Consider the following 17,127-nt stretch of genomic DNA (forward strand, 5'->3'; position numbering starts at 1 on the left):
TTGTTAATATTACAGTATAATCTCTCCCTATTTTGTTACATCTCTCTTTCTCATTGATAGGACATACATATATTGTTGTAAGTCCTTGGCTTCTCTGCAATTTCTGAAAATATCTTTCTCCCTCTCTTTCAATAATTGTATGACCTATCCTGTCATTTACTTATTCAAAATGAGTTATGGACATCGCTGGTGGTTTCACTGCCTGCTCTTGATTTCATCTGAGCTGAGGAAGCAATATGGCTCATGTGATCAGAGCCTTGATGATTGGACTAGGAGAGGGACACACATTAATCATCTATGTTAGTAATCAGTTTGTAGGATTTTGTGGTGATCACAAAAGTAGTATTTTCCCATTACTTAGAATTCATACAATGGATTTCCATAGATCTGGTGCACAGTAGGATAAAAACCACTGCTGCTTGGCAGACCATGAGCTTGGGTTAAAGGTCATAATCATTGAAGATCCCTTTCTTCAGTTGACCGTAGTTGGTGCTAGTACACTGGAGATGGCTTTGACTTTTGCCAGCAGCTTCTGCTTTTAGGAGAGGTGGATCCCAAGGTACAGAAAGTGACCTCTGTTTTCCCGGCTCTCATTGTGGATCTTGATTCTTTGAGGAATTGTGTATCAGGGAGATGTTGGTAGGGACCTCGGTTCTCAGCAGGTCTAATATAAAGATCCATCCTTTCAAGCACTTCATTGAGGAAATCAACGATGATTTAAAGGTTGGCTCTGAGTGTCCACATTTGCACGTGTGGTCTGAGTAATGTAACGTGACATATGCAGACAGCTTGCAGTGAATACATTTCCAGACTCAGGATTCCATTTCAGATTCTCACTATTGCTCCCCAAATGCCATAGAAATAAATACGTTAAGTTATTACTTTGGATCTGTGCCTCCTTTGCCATATTTCTCTCTCAATGTTGCTGATCTTTATTTACACAAATCTATCTCTCTCATACTTATTTGCTCTTCCTATATTTCTCATTGCTTAGAAATTCGTACAATGCATTTCCGTAACTCATTGATTGCTATGGAACCTCCCTCTGTGTTATTGCCTCTTTCATTCTTCTCATTCATCTGAATGTCCATATTGTTAGCATAGGATCACAGTATATTTTATGTCTGCTTCTTATTCTTGCAGTTCAATCTCTCACTTTTGGAAGCTCGTTTATTTTCTGCTCTTTCGTATGTTTCCCATCTTTTATTGATAGTACTTAATTGCTTCCAATATTATGACAATCCATCACATGCTCATTGTCAAGGTTATTATTTAGATCATGATTATAGTACTTAGCATGTGACTCCATGACTCTTTCACAATGTTATCACATGTCTCATTTCCTGATTTCTAGGCTATGATTTGAATTAAAATCATGTTTAATATCATTGGCATATGTTGTGAAATTTGCCATTTTGCAGCAATCGCACAATGCAATACATAATAATAAAAAGACTATAAAGACTACAAGTTACAATAAGAATATGTATATGTTGGTAGTGCAAAAAGAGAACCAAAACATTGTGAGGTAGTGTATATAGGTGCATTGTCCATTCAGAAATCAGATGCCAAGGAGAAGAAGCTGTTCCAAAAATGTTGAGTGTGTGTCTTCAGGCTCCAGTACTTGATAGCAGCAATGAGAAGAGGGCATGACCTAGGTGAAAGGGGTTCTTCATGATGAATGCAATCTTCTTGAGGCATTGCCTTTTGAAGATGTGGGCAATGCTGGGGATCGATGGAGCTGGCAGAGTTTGTAACTTTCTGCAGCTTTGTCCAAGCCTGTGCAGTGACCCCTCCACACCAGATGTTGATGTGACCAGTTAGAATGCTCTCCACAGCACATCTGCAAAAACTTGCAAGAGTCTTTGGTGGCATACCAAGTTTCCTCAAGCACCTAATGAAATACTATACAGCTGCTGTTGTGCCTTCTTTGTAATTGTATCAGTGTGCTGGGTGCAGGCCCAGGATAGATCTTCAGAGATATTGACAGACAGGAATTTGAAGTTGCTCACACATTTCTCTGCTGATCCCTTGGTCAACTGGTGTAGGTTCTGTCAACTTCTACTTCCTGAAGTCTGCAATCAATTCCTTGGTCTTACGAAGGTTGAGTGCAAGGTTATTGTTGTGATACCACTTAACTAGTTAATCCATCTCACTCCTGTATGCCTTGTCATCACCATCTGGTATTCTGCCAACAATAGCTGAGTCATCGGCAGATTTATAGATGCCTTTGAGCTGTGCCTAGCTACATAGCCATGGACCTAGAAGGAGTAGAGCAATGGGTTAAGAGTACATCTTTGAAGTGCACCGGTGTTGTCAGCAAGGAAGAGATGTTACTTCTGAACTGCACTGACTGTCATTTCCCGATGAGGATGTCAAGGATCCAGTTGCAGAGGGAAGTACAGAGGCCCAGGTTCTGGAGCTTGTTGATTAGTACTCAGGGTATAATGGTGTTGAATGCTGAGCTGTAATTGGTAAACAGCAGCCTGCCATAGGTATTACTGTTGTCCAGGTGATCCAAGGCCGAGAGGAGAGCCAGTGAGATTGCAGCTGCTGCAAGAGGGTCCAGGTCCTTGCTTAGGCAGGAGCTGATTCTGGCCATGACCAGCCTGGCAGAGCTCTTCGTCACAGTAGATGCAAGTGCACTTGGTGACAGTTGTTGAGGCAGATCAGCCTGCTCTTTATGGGCATCGGTATTGATTGTCACCCTTTTGAATTAGTTTGGCGGCTCCAGCTGCAGCAGTGAGAGATTGAAGATGTCATTGAACACACTCACCAGTTGGTTGCTGCAGGTTTTCAATGCCCTGCCAGCTGCACCATCAGGTTTGAGGGTTCACCATCTTAAAAGAAGTTCCAACGTCAGCCTTTGAGACAGAGATCACAGGGTCACCAGGTGCTGCAGGGATTCTCACAGGTGTAGTTTTATTCTACTGTTAAAAGTGTGCATAAAAGGCATTGATATCATCTGGGAGTGAAGCAATACAGCCATTCATGATGTTAGGTTTTGCCTTGTAGGAAGTAATGGCCTGCAAGCCCTGCCTGAGCTGACATGCAAATGATTCTTCAATTGGAATTGTTTTTTTGCTCTCAAATTAGCCTTCCATAGGTTGTACCTAGACCTCTTGTATAGTTCTGGGTCACCAGTATTGAAGGCCACAGATCTAGCACTGAGCAGACTGAATCTCCTGTAACATCCATGGCTTTTGGTTCAGGTATGTCCAGTACATTGTGGAAGACACACACTCATCCGTACAGTTCTTGATGAAGTCAGTGACAACTGTGGCATATTTATTCAGATCTGAGGATGAATCTCTGAATACTGTCCAGTCCATCGACTCACAGCAGGCCTGTAGGTGCTCTTCTGCCTCCCTTGACAATACCTTCTTGGTCCTCACCACTGGTGCTGAGTCCTTTAGCCCCTGCCTGTATGCCCGTTGATCGGAATTTCCAAAGTGTGGGTATGGGGTGGCATGGTAAGCATTCTTGACAGTGGTGCAATAGTGGTCAAGTGTATTGGCTCTCTGATTCCATAGGTGGTATGTTGATAGTAGTTGGTCAGAGGCTTCCTCAAGCTGACCTCCTCAAACTCCTAATGGAGTATAGCTTCTGGAATGCCTTCTTCATGATAGCACCAATGTTTTGTGCCCAAGATACCCAGGAACTTAAAGCTGTGCACACTTTCCACTGCTAACCCCTCAATGAGAACTGGTGTGTGTTTTCCCAGCTTCCCCTTCCTGAAGTCCACAATCTTGGTCTTGCTGACATCGAGTGAAAGATTGTTCTTGAGGCAGCATTCAACCAACTGATCTGTCTCATTCTTGTATTCCTCCTTGTCACGATATAAGATTCTGCCAACAACAGAGACAAGCCTTCATTGGTGAATTTATAAATGGCATTTGCACTCTGCCTAGCCACACAGTTATAAACATAGAGAAAGTAGAGGGGTGGGCTAAGCATGCATCCTTGAGGAGCGGCTGTGTTGATTGTCAATGAGGAGGAGATTGACTGTGGTTGCCTGATGAGGAAATCAAGGGTCCAGTTGCGAAGGGCAAGTCCCAGGTTTTGAAGCTTGTCGGTTAGTACTGAGGTGATGATGGCATTGAATGCTGAACTGTAATTGATAAACTGCAGCCTTAAGTAGGTTGTCTAGGTTCTCCAAAGCTGAGTGGAGAGCCAATGAGGGTTTTAAAGTTGCTGATTCTCTCCATCTCTGATCCCCTGATGAGGACTGGCTGATGGACCTCTGGATTCCCCTTCCTGAAGTCAATAATCAGCTCCTTGGTCCTGCTGCTATTGAGTGAGGGGCTGTTGTTTTGGCACCACTCAACCAGATTTTCAATCTCCTTCCAAAATGCTGATTTGTCACCACCTTTGACTCAGTCAATGACAATGGTGTCATCTGCAAACTCAACTATGACTTTGGAGCTGTGCTTAACCTCACAGTCATAAGTATAAAGCTAGCAGAACAGAGGGCTAAGCATGCAGGCTTCTGATGCAGCTGTGCTGATGGTGACTATGGAGGAGATGTTGCTGCCAATCCGTACTGACTGGGGTCTGCAAGTGAGAGAATTAATGATCCATTTGCACAAGGAGATATTCGAGATTATAGTTTCAAAGCAGAATGAGAAGGTGGGGGGGGGGGGAAACAAAGGAATACAAGCAAGAAGTTGATACGTGAAGCCAGGTGGGTGGGAGGTTTTAGATGGAAAAGGTACAGAGAAGGAATCTCACAGGAGGAGACAGTGGTCTGTAGCAGAAAGGGCACCAAGGGGAAGATGATAGGCAAGAGGGAAGGGGGGCAGAGTAGGGAATTGAAGAAGTGGGAAGGGGAGGATTCATTCTATTTGTCTCCTCCCTGTATCTCTCACTACCACTTAATGATTCATGTGCATCTGGATCCATCTTTCTACCTTTCTGATATTGTTACTCCGTGATCTCAATGTCTATTCATCATCTCTCTCTGTCTTACAATGACTATGTGCATTCTCTATTTCCCAGCCTTTTGTTTCTCTTTCTGTATTATCCCATCCCCCTCTAGTTCTGATTGCTATTATTTCCGAGAATGTCACTGTGTATCTCTCACTCATTGCTGTGGTATGGTATTTGTATATACAATTTCCTCTCATTCACTGTGCATCACTCAGCTTGCATTTATGTCACCTTTCTATGTTGTTCTACCTCTCTGTACATCTCTTGTTTCTAAACCCTGACCAAATGCTGGATAAGCTCAGCAGGTCAGGCAGCGTCTATGGAGAGGACTAAAGGGTGCACCTTTCTCTCATAGATGCTACCTGATCTGTCGAGTTCCTCCAGAATTATGTGTGTTCCTCTGGATTTCCAGCATCTGCAGAATCTCTTAGTGGTTTTTTTTCTGAACACTATTCTATCTTCCCCCCTCTGATCTCTTTGTGCATCGTTCTGTCTGCATTTCTTTCACATACTTACTTCCTATTGTTTCCTCAATATTACAGTGTGCTCTTCCCATGATTTGCCCCATCTCTTTGTCTTTCCCATGGTTATATCTGATTCACTTGTGTATTTCGCCCCCTCCCCTCTCCTTATTACTATGTAATATCTCGGTGCATTTCCCACGTCTCTCTCATTGTTACTCTGATATCTTTGTGTATTCTTCCATCTTTGGTCTCTCATTTATACTGCGTGTCCTTTCTATTGTTCTACCTGTCTGTGTTATTTTTTCGGGGTAATCTGTGTATTGTTCTCTCTGTCCGCGTGTGATTTCTCTGAGCTGTTCCACTTCTCCGCTCTCTCTACTCTTGTCTTTACGTTAGTCCAATTTCTTCCCTCCCCCATTTCTTTTGTTGATGTGTGCTTTCTCCGAGTCATCTTCCAGCTCTCTTCTTCCTCTCCGTTACTCTATTGCTCCATCTCTTTCTTCATCTGATTGCTACTGTGAGCTCTCTAGTGTACTGTCCCTTCTATCTCGCGGTAACTCTGTTATCTTTCCCTTTGTTCTCGCTATAACAATGTGGTCGCCCTGTGTGCTTCTCACTCTCATTGTACTGTGATCTCTGTGTATTGCTCCATCTCATTGTTACTGTGTGATCTCTTCCTGCTGTTTGTGACGTGTCCTGACGTGAGAAGGGGCAGACAGCCAGTCATTGAGTGAGTCTCGCTGGCTGTTGTGAAAATCTCTTAGTGTCAGGCTGGTCGACCTCTTGACTTTTAACAATGTGTGCGACTCGCTGCTTCCGCGTCTCCCCGCCGAGCGCCGAGCGCGGAGTTTCCCAGGCGTGAAGGAAGGGGAATGGGACAATCAGACAGAAAGCAACAGCTCACTCTTGTTTTGGTGCCATGCTCCTGGTTTAGCACTACGATGGCGGAGAGAGCTGGCCAGCAGCAGCCCCGAGCGACAGCGGCAGGAAGTGGATTAGGAGCCGGACCAGATCAGCATTCACTCTGGCTACACAAGAGTAGTGCGGTGGGCACTTTCTGAACCCTGTCTGCCCTCCAGGGGACCGGTCGGTGGGTGGGAGGGGGTACAGAATCCGCTGGAGGTGACTCAGTCTGCCTTTGTTGGGATCTTTATCTCCTTCCTACACAACGTCTACTGCTCACGGGTATCTACTGAGAAACCTCTTCGCCACTTACTCTGCGGAAAGAGGGCATTCCAGGAGAACAATTGGGAACATTTTTTCATTTAAAAGGGGAGAAGGGCCCCAGACGTGGAAAGTGAATCCGAAGTTTGCAGGGTTTGAGAATCCGGGAGCCAGTCGGACGTACCAGCCTTGACCGCCCGCCGCAGGTTTCACTCATGGGAGCAAAACAGAGCAACCCGACAGCGAACGGTCGGACCCGAGCCTACTCGGGCTCGGATCTGCCCTCCACCACGGCTAGTAGCAACGGGAACAACCGGTCGGTGGCTGGTTCCAGCGGGTCGGGGACGGGCTCCAGTGCCGGGATGGCTACTGCCTTGGCCGGCGGCCGCTACCACTACGTGACCCCGCCTGCCGGCGGCCCCAGGTCGGTGGTGCCGGCGGCCAGCAGCCGAAACCAGTCGCTCAACATTCCCAACAGCGGCGGCACGTACAACTCGCAGGAGGACTCGGAAGGCAGCAGCCCGGAGGAGAGCACGGGGGAGCGCTCAGGAGGTCACGGAGCACCTCGGTTACTCATTGGATCTCTCCCCGCTCACCTATCGCCTCACTTGTTCGGAGGTAAGACCCTCGGGAACTTTAATGGGCTGGTTAATTGCTGTGGGCGCAGCAAAGTGAAGGAACAAGCCTGCAAGATCTAAGGATTCTTTAATCAGTTAATGCCACCCAAACGTAATGACTACAAAATCCCAATAATTGTGAATCAAATCCATTTCCACCGCGAATGTCCATACTAGTGTCAATACCCTTATGGCTCCTAATTTTTGTTTTTTTAAGTGCACCGTCTGCCTCAGTTCTATGCAGGTTATAGCTCCGTATTTCAACACCGCCTCTTACCTGTCTACTGGGACCAGTGAGAATTTACGTAGGGACAATTTTTGGCTCCACCCGCTACTTTTTTTGATCTTTATTGGTTTGTTTTATTCGTTCTAGTAGTGATATCCCTGTATTTATTTGATCCAGAAGACGACAGCTGATGGGCGAATGGTACTGTTTCAATGCACTTTCTCCTGCAGACATTTGTTTTGCCATCGATTTCAAAGCCTGAATTTCACCCATAGAGTGCGCTTTTTTTTTATAAACGGTTTCTTGAAGCGCCCTGTTGATTATTTTAGTGTTTTCAGAACGCACCTTTGACCCGCTGTAGGATATTAGATAGCGAGTCAGGTACACGAGGTAACAAACGGCGACTTCCAGTACTTGCACCTGCATTTTGCTGGTAATCGCGATTAGATAACAGAGAAACGCCGCTGCGGTGGGCTTTCATATTTGTGCAATAACTTCTCAAAGGGCTTGCTTAATGACCCTAAATATTAACGCGGCTCGATCTGATCAGCGAGCGTGCAATATGATTTAAAGTGCCCGCAGCCAAACCTTCTGAGATTCATTTCGGCGCTGATCTGGGTTGACAAGCTATTTCGCTTTCTCGCCCCGTGACTCCAATTTTGTCGAGGTATTATGTTTAATTAGTGAATCTCTCGTTGCTTTGGTCTATTTTTGGAAGGGTAACATAAACGCAGACTATTCTCCAGCAGGGTAATTTGTCAACTTCAAGCTATCGTCATGGATCAAAGTAGGGGTTTGCTTTTATTTCACCTCGTTGGTTTACCGTTTGTTGACAAACTTTTCCATTCCAAGTCATGTGATTATCTTTAAAGTGAGCTTCTAACATTTTAGGTACCTGTCCCAGTTTCCCGGGTCTTTAGCTTTTCCGGTCGCAGAGTGCATGATGATAATTTGCTTCCAATCCCCTGTGCAGTCACTGCACAGGTGAGAATAATTTTGTATGCATTGTCTCATCATGGTTGGGTTGGTTCATTGTTTACACATTTCAAATGCTTATTTTCAGTATGCACATAATTTATAACTGGATATATAAGAGAATGAGAAATAGTACGAAACAGCTTCTTTTCCCCAAAATGTGTTGACCCTGATGCCTTCCTTTCCCAATGATGTTGAGTTGTTCATGGATGACTGGCAACTTGTTGGCCAGCTGAGGTTTTCCAGAAGGTCTGAGATGGTAGCTCCTTAGGTGAGAGTGGGAGTTATAGGAAGGCTGAGCAAACTAACACTGTTCAAGAATTCAAGAGAAGGAAAATCTAGTTATAATCGGAGGTGATAGTGAGGAGCACAGACAAAATTCAAAGTTGCAAGCATCAGGAGACCTGAAGGCTCTGATGCTGGGTTCAGGACATTTCATCTGTCCTGTAGAGGAATTTGGAGTTGTTGTGGTGCATGGTTGGATCAAGGAAAGAAGTTCTGCTGAGGGAATTTGAGCAGCTCGGGATTAACTTGCCACTGAGCCATGTGCAAATTGGCGTAGGGTTAATAAGATTAGAGAGTTAAATGTGTGGCTCAAAGATTGCTGTGAGAAAAATGGGTCTAAGTTTGTGGGACATTGAGGCCAGCATTGGAGAAGGAGGGAGTTGATCTGATGGGACATGCTCCATTTGAACTGTTCTGGTGAGTTGTATAACTAGAGCTGTGGATAGGACTTTAAACTAAATAGTTTCAATAGATTTTAAATGTACGGGTAAATTACCGGTAAATGGGAAGGAGAGTACAGGAGAGGTTACTGAAGTTGCCAGAATAAAAAAAATAGAAAATTTAGAAAGGGACAAGAATTTAACTTCAGGCAACAAGGTGACAAATTTGAGAAGAGAGGTGGTGAATACAAAACTGAAGGTATGCACAAAGCATACAAAACGAGCTAGTTGAGCTTATTGCACAGTTAGATATGACATTGTGGCTGAAATAAAGTCACAGCTGGGAGCCCAATATCCAAAGGTATACATCCCATTGAAAAGTCAGGCAGGTGGGCGGGAGGGGTGGGGTCGGGGTAGCTCTATTTGGTGAAACATTCAATCAAATCCTTAGAGTGTGACACAGGATCTGAAGGTGCAGAATCGTTGTGGTAGAGCCATAAGGTAATGTTGCAGCTCTAAGATCCTGGTTAGACCACACTTGGAATATTGTGTTCAGTTTTTGGTTTTCTCATTGTATGAGGAATGTGCAAGCTTAAGAGGCTGCAGGGGAGATTTACCAGGATGCTGCCTGGTTTAGAGAGCATGTCTTCTGAGGAAGGGTTGAGTATACCAGGGCTTTTCTCTTTGGAGAGAAGGACGATGAGAGCTGACTTGATAGTGGTGTACAAGATGCATAACTCAAATGAATAGCAAGACACTTTTTCCCTGGCTGGAAATAGCTAATATGTGGGGGCATAGTTTCAAGGTGATTGGAGGAATGAATGGGGGAGTGTCAAGGGTTTTTTCTTTTAAACACAGTGGTATTATGTGCAATGTTCTGCTAGGGATAGTGGTAGAGGCACCTAGAAGCACATTAGGAAAATTTATTACATAGACACTTAGATGATAGAAAAATGGAGGCTATGTAGGAGGGAAATTTTAGATTGATTAGGAGTAGGTTAAAAGGTCGCCACATCATTGTGGGCCATAGGGCCTGTGTTCTATGGAACTACAGAGGCATGAGAGAGGAGCTGGCCAAAGTTGATTGTAAGGGGACAATAGCAGGATGATGGTAGAACATAGAACAATAATAGCAGGAGTTTCCAGGAGTAATTCAGAAGCCAGAGCAAAATTTTATTTCAAAGAAGAAGCATTCTAAAGGGAGGATGAGTCAACCCTGATGAGAGAAGACAAAGACAGTAAAAAATCAGAGGAAAGGGCATACAATATAGCAAAAATTGTTTGGAAGTGAGAGGATTGGGGAAGCTTTTAAAATCCAACAATTGGCAACTAATAATGCAATAAAGGGAGAAAAGATGAAAGTCAGCTAGCCAACAATATAAAGAGGATACCAAAACCTTATTTTCAGATATATAGAGGATATGAGGCAAAAAAATGGACATCGGACAACTGAAAATGATTACTTGAGAAGTAATAAAGGGGAACAAAGTAATGACAGACAAACAGAATCAGTATTTTGCATCAGACTTCATTGTAAAAGATACCATCAATGTGCCAGAGGTTCGGTGCAGTTAGGGGGCAGATGTGAGTGCAGTCGCTGTTACTAGAGAGAAGGTGCCTGGGAAGCTGAAAAGCCTGAAGGTAGATAAGTCACCTGACCAGATACACTACACCCCAGAGTTCTGAAAGAGGTAGCTAAAGAGATTGAAAAGGCATTAGTGGTGCTCTTTCAATAATTACTAGAGTCTAGAATTGTTCTGGAGGAATGCAAATTTCCATAAGTCACCCCACTTTCAGAAAGGAGGAAGCAAAAGGCAGTAAGTTATAAACCAGTCGGCCTGACTTCAGAGGTTGGGAAGGTTCTGGAGTTCATTATTCAGGATAAAGTTTTGGGGTACTTCAAGTTGCATGATAAAGTAGCCAAAGTCAGCATGACTTTTTTGAGCAGAAATGTTGCCCAACAGATCTGTTGGAATTCTTGAGGAAATAACGGGCAGAATAGGCAAAGGAGAGTCGGTGGTTGTTGTTTACTTGGATTTTCGGAAGGCCTTTGACAACATGAGGTTGCTTAACCAGATAAGAGCTCGTGATATTACAGGAAAGTTAACAAGAGTAGGAAAAAAGTAGTCTTTTCTGTTTGGTTGTTAGTAGCTAGTGATGTTCGGCAGAGGTCGATGTTAGGACCACTTTTCATGTTGTATGAAAATGATCTGGATGATGGAATTATGTCTTTGTGGCTAAGTTTGCAAACGATGCAGATAGGTGGAGGGCAGGCAGTGAAACAGTCTACAGAAGGGCTTGGATAGTTGAAGAAAAAGGGCAAAGAAGTGGCAGATGGAGTATAGTGTAGGGAAGTGAACGGTCATGCACTTTGGTAGAAGGAATGAAGGCATAGACTATTTTCTAAATGGCGGGAAAAAATTCCAAAATTGGGTACCACAAGACTTGAGAGTCCTAGTGCAGGATTCCCTAAAGGTCAGCTTGCTGCTCGAGTTGGTAGTAAGGAAGGCAATTACAATTTCAAGAAGATTATAATATTAAAAACAATGATGTAATGCTGAAGCTTTATAAGGCATTGGTTGGATTACATTTGGAGTACTATGAGTAGTTTTGGGCCCCGTATCTAAGAAAGGATATGCTGACTTTTGGAAGGTCCAGAGGAGATTTACAAGAATGATCCTGGGAATGAATGTTGAAGTATGAGGAGCATTTGATGACTTTGGGCCTCTACTGACTGGAGTTTAGTAGGATCGTGGGGGTGCGGGAATTTCATTGAAACCAGGCGAACATTGGAAGGCCTGCATAGAGTGGGCATGGAGAAAATGTTTCCAGTAGTGGGAGAGTCTAGAACCAGAGGACATAGCCTCAGAATACAAGGACATCTCTTTGAAAAAAGAGATGAAGAATTTCTTTAGCCAAAGGGTGCTGAATCTGTGGAATTCTTTGCCACAGCTGGCTGTCGATGCTAAGTCATTGGTATATTTAAAGCAAAGGTTGATAGATTCTTGATTGGTATAGGTGTCAAAGGTTACAGGGAGAAGACAGGAGAATGGGGTTGAGAGGGAAAATAAATCAGCCATGATTGAACGGCAGCGCAGACTTGATGGGCTAACAATCAGATTCTACTCCTATGTCTTTTAGTTTTATATGGTAGGAGTTGCAAGAATGGTGGCAAATTGAACTGCCTTATGTGCCAGACTTTCTACTCTGCACGTGCCCAGTCTCTCTGCAGGAAACAATATGGTGCCCTGTCTGCATAAAGGATTTGGTAGACGGGAACCGGCAGTACACAGAGTCCCTTTGCTGCTGCACTCTGATGCTCCAGCAAACGATACCAAATATTAAATGCCCCATTCACCCTTTCCTTTTGCTACACGTGTGCGACTGTGATATTTGATAACATCATCTGTTTGCAATTATTAAATATATATTCTTGAGTACAGAAGTGAAGTGGACTGGTAATTGACTCACAAAGAGCAAAGCTCACATCTTGAGAATTAATTTAAAACATTCTATTTAGATTTATAACTTGAGCAAAGGAAAGTAAGAAAGTGTTTAGCTTTAATCATGTTGAAGTGGTGCAAGGACACCTGGCTGGTCATTAGTTTGCGATTTCTATTTATTTGCTTAGAATCTAATATACGCTGCAACAGCTGTTTGCCCACGTTCCCATCTGTTCATAAATTATTTGCAAAGATTCTTTTTCACACGTTTTACATCTTTGTTTGCTAATATAAAGACTGACTGTTGAAAAGGTGGGAATGGATGTAATCAGCTATTACATATCCCATGGGAAAGACTATCAGAAGAATCCAATATTTCAATCTGTTCCATGTCCTTCTGCAGAGGTGAGAGAGGAATTAAAAACACATTATTTCTCAATCTGACCAAGTTTAATTTGAACACTATTAGTTATTATTCGAAGGGCAGGGGAATTCCACTGCTGTGTTCTGAAAGGAAGTTGTAGGTCTGCATGTGATAAGGGCAGCTAATTTTGAAAAAGAAAACTGCTTTTAAAGGAGCAAAATCTTAACCGAGAGTGCTTTGCAAAGCCTTTCTGCGTGAAACACTTATAAAGTTCCTAAACTCCCAAGTACTGACCTAACTACTCAAATTGTCCACACTGAGGTAATTCCTCTAAATCAGGGACTATCATGGTAAACCTTCACTGATCTGCCTCAAATGTAACTTTATATCCCTGATTATAAGGGGCAAAAGCAGTTCAGTGGGGTCCCACTGCTGCAGAATGTGACCCTCCAAATCAGGTGTTGGTTGGACAGCTAGGCTCCATTCATTGGTGTCATTTATTGCATCTGGTGTGGCCTTCTCCACATCGGACTGCGGAATCGCTTTGTTGAGCAGATTTGCTCAGTCCGCCATAACAGCTAGGGTCTTCTTCTATGGGACAACCATTTTAAACCTACTTCCCATTCCCACACTGACCTGCCTGCCCATGGCCTAATCTACAGTTGAGGCCAGATGCAGGTTAGAGGATTAACATTTTATATTCTGCCTTGGTAATTTCCAACCTGATGTCATGAATATTGATTTTCAGTAAACACTTCCCTCTCTTTCCCCCTTGTTTCCTTATCTCTACACCCCTGCCTTCTCAATCTGCCCTTCACCCACACATTCTTTCCCCCATTCTCTTCCTCACCTTCCCTTTATTCCATGCTCCACTCACAGTTTCTGTCAGATTCTCTCTTCATTAGTCCTTTGTCACTTCCACTTATTAGCTTCCAGCTTCATCCTTCAATCCCACTCTTCCCCTCCCTGCCGGGTGTATCTTCCCCCTCTCACATGGATCCATCTATCACCTGTCAGTCCTTGCTCCACTCCCCCCCCCATCCTTTATATATGAGCTGTGTGCCCTTTTCCTTTCCAGTCTTGAAGAAGGGTCTCGAGCTAAAACATTAACCGTTCATTTCCCTTCATAGACGCAGACTGACCTGCTGAGTTTCTCCAGTGTTCTGTGCATCGCTCTCTCGCTCTCTTCAGCCTTCCTCTTTCGGTTCTCCTCTGGGTTGAAATGAATCAATAATCAAGGTGCCCTGCACTGTGGTCCAGGCTGTCACAGAATGTCTGGCTCAGCTACTTTTGTGAATTTGCATCCCACACTAGTTGATGATCAGCTTGGCTAATTTCCCCACGATTACAGTTTTCCTTTTGAAGAACTGCGCGGCCACACCGTTCATCAACGCATAATAACAAGACTACAGCTGGAGCTGTAATATCATTTACTTGTACAACAGCACCACACTGTTAATGGCAACTATTTAACAATGTTAATGTACAGAAAGATCTTGGGGTCCAAGTGTATAGCTCACTGAAAGTGACTGGTAGGGTGTTAAAGAAAAGCAAATGGCCTTCATTAGTTGAGGCACTGAGTTTGAGAGTCAGGAGGTTATGTTGCAACTAGCAGGTCACATCTAAAGTATTACATTCAATTTTGCTCACCCCATTTAGTGGAAGAACAGGGAGGTTTGGGGAGGGTGCAGAAGTGGTTTTTCAGGGTTCCATCTGGATTAAAGGGCACATGCTATAAGGACAGCTAGGACACATCTGTGTACTTTTTTCTGGAGCGGTGGAGGCTGAGGGGAGATCTCAGAAGATTATGAGAGGCGTAGATAGGCAGCTAGTACCTGTCCCCAGGATTAAAGTGTATAATACTAGAGGAATTTAAAATGATGGGGGGTAAGTTCAAAAGAGATGTGCAAGCAAGTTTTTTTTTGTTTTGAAAATAGTTGGTGCTTGGTATGGGGTTCCAGGAAGAAAATACAATAGAGGTGTTCAAGGGGCTCATGGATACACAAATGTGCAGAGGATAGAGGGCTATGTGTAGGCAGAAGGGAGTAATTTAGCTAGACATTTCATTATAGTTTAATTAGTTCAGCACATCATGGGCCAGTGGGCCTGTTCCTATGCTGTACTGGTATTCCTTCTATGTTTCATACACTTTTACTCCAAACCCATTGAAAAAGAAGTTGGCATTAAGATTTTTAAATACTTATACAGTGGATTTTGGTTAATTGGGGCAGCCGCTTATCCGGGACAACCCTTAAAAGAACAAAAACTAATCAAGAAAATAGCTAGGATTCCCTTTGTTTATTTGGGACACTGTGCCACTTAATTGGGACAAGATACTGTTACTCAGCAATTTCTAACGAGCGTCAGTTTAATGACTGTGTGTGGCCGTTAGACACTTCACCGTTTCTTGGAGCGAGCAGTTTTTAAATTAGTGTGTTTGTGTTTAAAAAATCAATGTTCTTGCCACTGATAGTTGGCGAGAAATAAGCAGTAAGACAATTTAGAACTGTTCTGTTCTCAGCGGTTTCAAGCATTCAGGCTTGGAGATGCCAGAAACGGCCAGGAGTGAAATCAGGCAGTCCATTATCTACATTAGGTATCTTTACTGGTTTTGTTCATTTACAGTCAATCAAAAGAATGAGGCAGCATGCACTGGATAAATTCCTCCATTAATGATTATTAGGAAATAATACAGTCTTATAGTACTGTCGTAGTATTGATAGTGTTCTGATTTCTTTTATAATTCATTTAAACATATAATTTGTTACTCAGTTAAACAGTAATTTAACTATTTCAATGAAACTTTGGCTAATTGGTGCATTTGCTTAACTGGGCCAAAATGTACTGATTTGCATGTCTCAATTAACCAGAATCCACTGTATCTGCTGGATTTGTATGTTACGTACCCAGATCACTTTGTGCTGCAAACTTCATTCGTGTAAATAATAATTTGTTTTATTATTCTTTTCAAAGTGAATGCTTCACATTTTACTACATCATTTTCCGTTTGCCAGCATTTTGCTCACTCAGTTAAACTAACAATATCTCTATGTCTCCTGCTCACTCATTGCCTTCCTCCTTTACATTTTCATCATTTGCAGATTTTGTTATTCTATGTTCACTTCCTTCCTCTTAAATCATTGATAAACATCGTAAACAGCTCCTCTCCTAGCTGTGGGCCCACATTTACAGGATGCTAACCTCAGTACAGCTCCGCTGTCCTTACACACTATCTCCTAGTTAGCCAATGTTGCTTTTATGTGTTCTGAGCACTTATAATTTACCTGGGTGTTTGACACAAACACAGGGACGCAATCTTTTTTCTTCAGGTCTAATTGGATTTCTTTCTTCTAAAAATTGTATGTCTAATTTACCTTTCAGCTGTGAATGTTGCTTAAATGATGTCATGTGTCTGTAATGCTGCTGCAAGTACATTTTACATTGCACCTAGGCATACATTACATATACTTGTGCACATAACAATAAACCTGACTTTGACTTTGAATCATGCAATGCCTAACCAAGGCTCTAAATATGTGTTCAAGTTGCAAACACTATCTGTACGTACTACCAGAGGCTGACTGTAATCGAGCGCTTGAGATACTGCATGATGCCGTCTCCAAACAAGAAACAGTCCAGCCCGATGCATTTCAAATCGAGTCAGGGACTTCAATCTGTCTTGTTTGAAGAAGTCCCTGCCCTAAGTATTGTACGTTATTAGTTTTGCTACAACAAGTGTATGGGACATTGGAAAAAAAGTTGAATTTCCCCATGGGGATGAATAAAGTATCTATCTATCTATCATACTAAGATAAGGAACGCGTACTGTTCCATGCCCAGACCATATGTCAGGAAATCTGATCATTTGGCTGCCCTACGTACAGTCAGAGGCTAAAGAACAAAGCTCCAGGTGTTAGGACAACAAAGGTGGTTGCGGGAGGTGGAGGAGTCGCTGCAGGATTGCTTTGAGTCAGTGGACAAGGACAGGTTCATCTGTGGATCTGAATGAATGCACCGTGGTTGTCATGGGCTTTATATACCAGTTGCCAATGAGTGCAAATTCCAAAATCATCCAGAGTCTCCCCCAGTTGTGAAGTGGCAATTCTGGACTAAACGTGAATCAATGAAGGACGCTCAACAGTTGTGGCAGGGCTTGAATGCTCTCAGCTCCCGCAAAGTGAAACCAAGCAACAAGGGAGACAACAGACCTTTGCTCCTAGATGAGCTCATAGAACATAGAAAATCTGCAGCACGTTACAGGCCCTTTGGCCCACAATATT

General features: G+C 43.2%; 1 protein-coding gene across 1 annotated transcript in view; it reads left to right on the plus strand.

Moving 5' to 3' along the window:
- The first annotated feature begins 6,091 nt into the window (after positions 1-6,091).
- Positions 6,092-17,127, plus strand: part of LOC140713709 (E3 ubiquitin-protein ligase znrf2-like) — a 184,037-nt gene continuing 173,001 nt past the window's right edge. Inside the window, exon 1 of the mRNA XM_073024114.1 lies at positions 6,092-7,175. Within this exon, the coding sequence (XP_072880215.1) occupies positions 6,773-7,175 (403 nt within the window). The 5' untranslated portion in view covers positions 6,092-6,772. The remainder of the gene's footprint in view (positions 7,176-17,127) is intronic.

Source organism: Hemitrygon akajei, chromosome 20, assembly GCF_048418815.1.
Source record: "Hemitrygon akajei chromosome 20, sHemAka1.3, whole genome shotgun sequence".
NCBI classification, from domain to species: Eukaryota; Metazoa; Chordata; class Chondrichthyes; order Myliobatiformes; family Dasyatidae; genus Hemitrygon; species Hemitrygon akajei.